Raw genomic sequence first — 9,847 nt, forward strand, 5'->3', positions numbered from 1 at the left:
ACATACGGTCACAGGGGTTCGGCGTTAAATTTTGAGTAACACATTTTTTTCACATTTGTATGCAACTAAAATAAATAAATTGGTTCCGGATTTTAAATTTCCGGATATTCCGAGAGTTACTAAGGGAATTTAGTTTTGCCTACAGCGAAAAATGGAGGCTCATAATCAAAGTAAGATCGCGGTTTGGTTTGGTTTGGTTTATTTTGTTTAACGTCCTATTAACAGCTAAGGTCATTTAAGGACGGCCTCCCGTGCGTGCGACATGCATGCGTGTGGCGAGTGCGTATGTGTGTTTTGGGAGGCTGCGGTATGTTCGTGTTCAGTCTCCTTGTGATAGGCCGGAACTTTTGCCGATTTATAGTGCTACCTCACTGAAGCATACTGCCGAAGACACCCAGCAGGACACCCCACCCGGTCACATTAAGGCTAAGATCGCGGGAAAACTTAATGTACAACATATGTCAAAACAAAGATTAACTCTGTCTTTGGGATAGAGATGTCCAATTTCAAATAGGTTTCAGAAAAAATGTGTAGAGAATTGTGTCATTTTGGGTCAAATATCATAATATTTTGCAATGTTTACGTTATTTCTACGTTGTTACCATGGTATTCACATGTCTGAAAGACATAGAAAAAGGAAGTTTACTTATCCTTCAGAGCTGTATTAAAATTGCAAATGATGTTTAGACTACTCATATATATATATACTTTATAAGAGGTACTATGTAGGGTTAACTGGCAATGTTTACATATCTCAAACATGTGCCATATTTTTCAGAATTGGGCATTTTTACTGTACACTGCTACCTTAGCACGCTCATTAGTCCACGAGTAATGTATAGGGAAGGTTTCTCTGTCTATATATATTATATTCCAAATGGACTTGGCACGACTTCCAAGGGGCCGCTGTGGCCGAGTGGTTAAGGCGTCCAGATACTCGATCACTAGCCTACCATCTCTGGGTTTGAGTTCGAAACTCACGTGGGGCAGTTGCCTGGTACTGACAGCAGGCCGGTGGTTTTTCTCCGGGGACTTAGGCTTTCCATCTCCAAAACCTGACCCGGGCTTTTTATGGGACGTTAAGCAAAATTAATATAAACCAAACCAAACGAATTTTCAAACACATAGTCCATAAATATATGTGTATTATACAATCAAGAATAGTAACTCCCCGGTAATGAAAACCGAACAAGAAGTTTTAAAATTGTATGTTTTACATATGATGGGTCGTAAATCCCACTTAATCATATACCAACATAAAGACAAATAAATGGTATTTCCAACGAGTGTCCATGCAGAGAAATTTTGACTTAGACCATCTTGTTTTGTACAAACTATTTAAAAAATAAATAACTAGATAAATAAATATATGTAAAAAAAACTTAGAATGTCTGTTATTGTAATCCTAACTTCCGTATGGTTTTGTTTCCGTTGCAGGTACTTCCGGTCCAGTCATTTATAAATGACGGTAAACTAATTATCTGTGACGCGGCGATGAGGGATGCCGGGACGTATGTCTGTGATGTCAACATAACGGAAATTGTAGTGAACCCTGGCGTCATCAAACTCCAGGTGAAGAAAGGTCATCCACCTTTCACTAACTCATTCATTTAGATTTGATATATCTGCAGAGGAATACATTTTCATAAACGGTACTAGATGAAGGGTCGGTGTTGAATCAATATAGAAATATTCAAGAATATACGTGAAAATGAATCAAACTAGCACATTTTCATATAGTATCTCTGAAATATATACCCAGTATAATAAAATGAGTAATGAATGGGCAGTTTTTATACAGTGCACTTATTTCAGGTCTCAAAAGTGACGCTTAAATTTAGTCTACCATAGCTCTAAGTACAATTTGACATGTAAAACAAACCAAAGTCTGACGGAAACCTACATTATTGTACGTATACACTTCAGAATCAATGGTACGTGTGAGGTTGGTTGGAGCTACAGGAGTGTTCGAGGGGCGCGTGGAGGTTCTGTATCGGAACCGTTGGGGGACGGTTTGTGATGATGGCTGGGACGACGCTGACGCACGTGTCGCGTGTCGAATGGCAGGCTTCACGTGAGTAACTTTGTAATATAAAAAAAAATCATATGTAATATAGAAAAAAAATGATATCCTCTTGTCCGATACATTCTCGTCTGCCATCTTTTATCACACAAATGTCCACGGCAAGCCGCATAACTTGTGTTTTTATCAATCACTTGGCCTAGAAATTATACGTTTTATTATATACTATCGATTTACAATGCATATCATGCGTTGCTATGGTTACTGTGTGATCCTTTAGGGCGGGCGGTGTAGCCAAGTCAAAGGCCTACTTCGGAACCGGAAGTGGTACCATATGGCTGGACGACGTGAATTGTACAGGGAACGAAGACACGTTAGAAGAATGCGCCTCGAACGCATGGGGGGACCACTCTTGTTACCACCAGGAGGACGCCGGAGTCATCTGTCACATCGATCTGCCATTCTGTATGTACACCTATATACCAGCTTACACATATTATACTAAATATATATATATATATACATTGTATATCAATACCATTTAATCACGGGCGCCTGCTTCTGGTTAGTATCAATAGAAAAATATTAGCCCCTGCTCCTAATGTATCAACAAGGTGTAACACTCGAAAAACCGGAAGTGGGGTGAGCTTCGATTCACTTTGAATTTAAGTTCAATTCTATTAAAATATCAAATGTACATAGACTTTAGTAACGTACCTTGGTTAGAATTCTTCAAAATCAACACATGTTACTCTTTTGTCATGTGACAATGGTTTAAAGATGAGAAGATGTAGAGATGGATCAAAAGCGATTACGATAGCCGACCATGCATCGACTGTGGAACGGAAGTAGTCTGTATATTTTAGAGCGGTATGCAGGGAGGTAACCTGATTGGTCAACAGCTCTATAAACAATAGTAACTATAAATGTCGACCAATCAAGTCTATTTCCGTTCCACAGTCGATGCATCGTAGATCCTCGAGTGTTACACCTTGTTGATATAGTAGAAGTAGGGGCTAATATTTTTTATAATACACATTTTTTATTTCTGACAAAAACCTCAGCAGAATATATTTAAGATATGTATGTCGTTAGTCATCAATAGCATCGTGTGTCTAAGCGACTCCGTTAAAATCACTGTTGAGTAGGTCCTACACAAATGTATATATGCTACTGCGCTGTTCACGGACTCGTCACTTCAATCGGTTTTGTCCGCCTGACATTCTTTACAAACATCAATGAGTGAATTATAAGACAATTACTTTCCAATGAAGTAAGTTTAAAACTTACATTTCCGTTTTAAATTTAAGTTTCTGTTATATTCAACCTGCAACAGTGTTATTGCTTCCAAAGTGGAACTTCGCGCTGTCAACTTTTCCGTCAAAATATTCCACCATGAGTATTTAACCTATTTATACAACATAGCTACTTACATTGCAGTAAATGACATTGATTAATCGGGTTTTTCAGTCCTGTAGCGCGATTTTTCTTCATGTCAAAAATAGTCTTGATATAAATGATGTGACGTCAGACCAAACGACGTCGTTTAGTGATAACGTCACGAAAAAAATCTTCATATCACTACACTGATTGGAACTATATGAGAATTATGATATCACAGCTTTCTTTTTTGTTAGGTTAGGTTATATAGTGACAATGCATAGAAAATAAGAAATCCAATGACGTCACGCACTATTGTAAGCGTCATGTCAGAGCGGAATTTCGACAAATTTTGACAAATTTTTCCCTCGTAGATTTAAGTTGCCTGATTAACAGAATCTCACACTCGTGTTAAAGTGGTGTTTATTGTGTTCATTCGTAAAGATAACAAACAATTGGCATGAATACTAACGTCAACCGAGAAATATACGATAACCCTCAAAGTAGACATTATTGTGCATTTTGAAAATATCGTGTATTTGAGATCGACAGAAAGGAACGTAGATGTTGCAAACCAATTGTAAACGGCTTTTCAGACAAATTACAATCGCCTTGGCGTGACGCATATCTACCCTTATCTTAATGGCTAGAGATGAACGGCATGTGTTTGTTCACAGAAGCACGGTCTTTGTAAAACGCGATTGTGATTTTTCTGCAAAGCCGTTTAAGATTGGTTTACAAAATCTACGCTAATTCCTGTCGATCAAATATAAACGATCCTTTTTTCACGCGTGATCAGGACTCACTCCTGAAGATATATTTTCATCAAGAAAACAAAAATTGTGCCACTATTACATCTACTGTGACAAATACACCGGGAATATCACATGTTCTAGTTGGAGGGTTGCGGTTGTCTGGTGGACGTCTCCCTGGAGAAGGACGTGTCGAGATGAACCGCATGGGTGTTTGGGGCGCCCTCTGTGACGAGGGGTGGGACGACAGGGATGCTACCGTTGTCTGTCGGATGATGGGTTTGTAAGTATCCGTTACGGTTTATACGGTGTCTCACGTGATATATAGACTGACTACATTTACACTCGTAACTTCCCTACCAGTGTAGTCAATTCTGAATTGATTCTGAATCCTGACGGAATTGACCGAGTTGATATGATGACACTCGTAACATGTCGGCAGATTCCGTGCCTACATCAATTATGATGGGTACCAGAATCTATGGTGGCCAGTTAGGGCCACCTCGTAATCTCGCGACCTCGCAATCTCGACCTCAAGTCGAAGTCGCGAGATCGCGATGTTACGATGATTTCGGGCCTTGACGTAATTGGCCGAGATGATATAAGGTTAATAAAGATAAATGTTATTTTCTCCGAATACACATTTTAACTTTATCTAAATAATGTATCATCTTGGACAATGCATGAGGTTCAACCTCCATTACTGAAATGATCGAATACTGAACAGTTCGTGTTTCGTCTACAGTAATCTCGGAGGGTATCGGAACAGACCAGGAGCCTATGGCGGCACGGACAAACCAGCATGGATGACAAATGTCCGTTGTTTTGGAGATGAACCGGACATTTTCCAATGTGGACATCGTGGATGGGGTCTTCATGTCTGTCCCCATGACAACCACGCAACAGTAACTTGTGCATAATCGTGCGGTCATCGCATCTAGCCCCGCAACAACTACATCACGTGACTTAGACACGATCGAGTATATGTACGGTTACCCGTTGTTGTCTGTTACCGTGGCAATCATGCCACATTATTAGGAAGATATCTTATATTTGATTTTCGTTGACTGAGTACATGAGATAATTGGGCTATCATATCTCTTATTATATAAACTTAAAACATCGTTTACAAATACAAATGCGACATATAGTCATTGATGATTGATCTCGTATATTGTTTATAGGTTAATCGGTTTGATTACGCCATATAGATGTACGTCTTATAGTTCAGAAGTGTCTATGTAGTTAAGTTGTATACATTTTGTATACGAAATGTTAATTCTTAACCAGAATTTTTCGTCTGAAAGACAAACACTTTTATATGGAGAGTTGATCGTTATATGTTATTTTTGATACATTGTACATGCAATTAGTTGTATGACGTTTACATTTTTTTTTTACGTTTTTGTCACTTATGATATGCAGAATGGAAAAGACAACTGTCTAATTTCAATGCCACATGGTGTAATGTATTTTAACCATAAAACTATATATTGTTTATATCGATGTGTAACCCCAAGTATAACTGTTAACTTGTATATATTTCCATGTGCGGTCCCAATTTTTCATTTCGACTGTAGTAAATTAGTCACTAAAACCATGATTTAAATGTATAGAAATGTAGTTTGTAGAAGAGTTATAGTCAACTGTTATGTTGCGATATGCCATTGCTAGTTTGTGATTTATGTGTCGCTCTACGGTGTTATATAGTGCAATAAAATATTGTTTATAAAAGATATAATAATTTGAAGTTATCATATACCGCCATATCACGGCAGTAAAGCTGTATCAAAGCGGTTCACGAATTATAATTTTGGCGGGCATTTAGCTGCTTGCCATTGCCTTTCTCAACTGCCTGGTGAGTATAAGTCGAGCTGAATGGATAAGTTGGAGCTGCCGGAGCTGCCATTCAGCTCTGACAGCTTACATAATTATGGCATTTCTTGCAATGCTATTATGTACACATTTACAGCTGGGTCAGCTGAGACATAACAACAGAGTACAGCATCTTGTTCAATGACACAACACTCTGTCCGTGCCGGGATTCGAACCCTTCTATCACATAGTCCAATAATCCTACCAAAAAATGGATGTTTTTGTGTTAAACATTAAACCCGCTTTTAGCAAGAATAATGTTGATATCTTTTTTAATTGCTGAATGAACAACTATCAAGTTTGTTCAATTAGGAATGAGCCTGACCGTCCAGGTCACAACTAAAGAGTGCATCGTCAAATGCACATATATATTAGACATAGTCTGACATGTTCCTCTTTTCTCATTGGCAAAAACATGGTCACATGGAAGTCAAAATTTATCAATTATGGACCTTCGCCCTCGGTTAATATTTGATTTTACCAGGTTGGCATAACATATTGACCTCACCAATGGTCCATAGTTGGAAAAAATATTAGATATTATCTGATTTCCCTCAATTCTGATTAGCTCATATAAGGCATGGTCACGCAGAAGTTGATATTAGATGTGGTTTTAACCTGATGTTTCTAGAAACATACACTGTAGTTATTATTGCATTTATGACGCCATAATCAATTTTGACCTCACGATGTTGCTATGTAAATTTTCTGTTATCAAGAAAAATATAAATCAATTTCACCCTTTTCCAAACAAATTTCATATCGAATATTAAAATTAAGGACCTTTGATTCGGTTTATCTGTTTAATACCGACCTGGTAAAATAAAATTCTACCAGGTCGGTACAACGACATATCCACCTCACCAAGTCCATTATAGATAAATATAGTAGATCAGATTGGTGTCGCTTTCTCAAAATAAGATGTCTGCCCTGTGTTCATACATCAAATTCAACATATACAGGGCTGGTTAAACGAAGTTCCGAGGACTTTCACTCTAGAGATACCTCGGTCAGTTGAGCATCCGGCTAGTCAGGCGAGGATTCGGGTTCTATTTGTGTCAGCCTAGATCACTGATCGTGGCGTATCTTAGCATATTGCCCTGGACCACATACCATACGAATACTCCCGGAACGTTGTACGCTAAAGTATAAAGCCGCCAGCTACGACTAGACGACCCTAAAATGATAGTGACTCTTTACGGGGATGACCATTAAAACAGTTAACCGCCAGCCACTATGCTTTAACATATACCATTGCATTTATACAAGGGAAGTCAATAGATATGTACGCGTCCTTGATAAAAAATAGTAGATGACAAAACACGCGACGCTGAAGATCACCCGTAGATATGGGGACATTGGAGCCTGGTCTCATCGACCGGAACTAATAGCACAGTGAATGACTGCCATCATATACCTTATCTACATTAGTGGGGACAAGCTTATCCCTAGTTAGGGTTTCGGGGAGGATATTTATATCTTACACCTTACTGAGTATCTATGGTAACCAGCTTATCCCTAGTTAGGGTTTCGGAGAGGATATTTATACCTAACACCTTACTGAGTATCTATGGTAACCAGCTGATCCCTAGTTAGGGTTTCGGAGAGGATATGCAGTGGCGTAGGAAGTCGTCAAAAAGTGGGGGGGCAAACAATTTTTTTACCTTAAATTTTACGCACTAAACAAATCGTATGCCATCTCCGCAAAATTAGCCAATAATTATCATTTCAACATCCCATGATAATTTTGATAATTTATGTAGTACAAAATAAGGTATTTACGCAAATCAGGATATATTAATTTAGTAATAATGCGAGGGCCGTAGGCACGAGCCGATTTTTTTTTTTTTTTTTTACGAGGGTTCTGAGGGGCCGCCCAGCGGGTCCAGGGCAGCGCCCTGATAGGGGGTTCATGGAGGTCTAAGCCCTCCGCGAAAAATGAATATAACACATTTCCAATAATTTGGGATCAGGCGCGGATCCAGGAGTTTTCGAAAGGGGTCCAGTAATTAAGTGATCATGCGAGCGCCGTAGGCGCGAGCCGATTTTTTTCCCCTTTTTGCGAGAAGTCTGGAAGCTTGTTGCCTTCAAGAAAACATTATCGGTTCGAAAATATAGATATTTATCGAAATGAATATATAAATTCGAGTTTTTCCCTCTTTTTTAGATGTCAAAAAGTAGGGGGGCAAAAAGATATGTTTGCCCCCCCACTGTAAAAAGTGGGGGGGGGGGGGGGGGGCAATTGCCCCCCCCTGCCCCCCCGCTTCCTACGCCACTGATATGTATACCTTACACCTTACTGAGTATCTATGGTGATCAGCTGATCTCTAGTTAGGGTTCCGGAGAGGATATGTGGTGATCAGCTGATCCCTAGTTAGGGTTTCGGAGAGGATATGTGGTGATCAGCTGATCTCTTATTAGGGTTTCGGAGAGGATATGTGGTGATCAGCTGATCCCTAGTTAGGGTTTCGGAGAGGATATGTGGTGATCAGCTGATCCCTTATTAGGGTTTCGGAGAGGATATGTGGTGATCAGCTGATCTCTAGTTAGGGTTTCGGAGAGGATATGTGGTGATCAGCTGATCCCTAGTTAAGGTTTCGGAGAGGATATGTGTAGATCAGCTGATCCCTAGTTAGGGTTTCGGTGAGGATATGTGGTGATCAGCTGATCCCTAGCTAGGGTTTCGGAGAGGATATGTGGTAATCAGCTGATCCCTAGCTAGGGTTTCGGAGAGGATATGTGGTAATCAGCTGATCCCTAGCTAGGGTTTCGGAGAGGATATGTGTAGATCAGCTGATCCCTAGTTAAGGTTTCGGAGAGGATATGTGTAGATCAGCTGATCCCTAGTTAGAGTTTCGGAGAGGATATGTGTAGATCAGCTGATCCCTAGTTAGGGTTTCGGAGAGGATATGTGGTAATCAGCTGATCCCTAGTTAGGGTTTCGGAGAGGATATGTATACCCTACCTTACTGAGTATCTATGGTAACTAACTGATCCCTAGTTAAGGTTTCTGAGAGATTATATACACTAGCTACATGTAGTTCCGGGTCGCGCACGTCGTCCACACGGTATTCCTTGTCTAACCAGAATGATCTGCCGTGTTGAATTTTTATTAGCATATTAATTGCAGACGAGTCGATAATCATATAGGGGAAATAGGTGCAACGCATCCTGTATATACTCTCGTCAGCTGAAAGGCGGCAAGGCCGTAATAGCGGATGTATAACCCGTTACATGTACGTCTCTGGTTAAATAAATAAATAAATACATGATGCACGAGTCCGTTCGCATTGACGAACTAGTCGTGTGGGTAAACAGGGTACGCTGTTGAGATACTTGTAACAATATAACGGGCTCGAATCCCGTCGGAAACTGCTTTCCCTTTTAAGAGTTTTTTGGCATAGCCCCGCTGCCGTATAATATTCTTTTGGTTCCGGATATGACGCGACAGGTGGCATTACTGGTCAAGATGAAATAATAGGACTAAGACCACAATTAAGTACTTCCGGGTTCAGGTCCCACGAATGAAGTCCCCTCAAAAATGTATGTATTTCAGGAAAACCAATCAAATGCCTCTTTGAACTTGATTTATGTTGATGAATTTAATGTGGATTTATAGCAGAGATGTCAATCTATGTTTTGTGATGTAAAATAATAATATTGATCATTTATTATGTGCTCCAGGACCCTGTGTGATGAGTCCTGATTTGACCTCTACCCCTGACCCGGATGTATATAATCCACGTTGGTGACACATTTTGACAGCTATCTCCAGAAAATGCCCAACATGCTGGGTTGAAACTTTTATATTTTGCTT

At 39.7% G+C, this 9,847-nt stretch overlaps 1 protein-coding gene across 1 annotated transcript in view; it reads left to right on the forward strand.

Annotated features, from left to right (window-relative positions):
* The window catches only part of LOC117321634 (scavenger receptor cysteine-rich type 1 protein M130-like), a 29,390-nt gene extending 23,499 nt beyond the window's left edge, over positions 1 to 5,891 (forward strand). Inside the window, exons 5-9 of the mRNA XM_033876131.1 lie at positions 1,438 to 1,582; positions 1,927 to 2,074; positions 2,304 to 2,488; positions 4,300 to 4,438; positions 4,901 to 5,891. Of these exons, the coding sequence (XP_033732022.1) occupies positions 1,438 to 1,582; positions 1,927 to 2,074; positions 2,304 to 2,488; positions 4,300 to 4,438; positions 4,901 to 5,075 (792 nt within the window). The 3' untranslated portion in view covers positions 5,076 to 5,891. The remainder of the gene's footprint in view (positions 1 to 1,437; positions 1,583 to 1,926; positions 2,075 to 2,303; positions 2,489 to 4,299; positions 4,439 to 4,900) is intronic.
* Positions 5,892 to 9,847: the final 3,956 nt, after the last annotated feature.

The sequence above is a fragment of the Pecten maximus genome, chromosome 2 (assembly GCF_902652985.1).
Source record: "Pecten maximus chromosome 2, xPecMax1.1, whole genome shotgun sequence".
Classification (NCBI taxonomy): domain Eukaryota; kingdom Metazoa; phylum Mollusca; class Bivalvia; order Pectinida; family Pectinidae; genus Pecten; species Pecten maximus.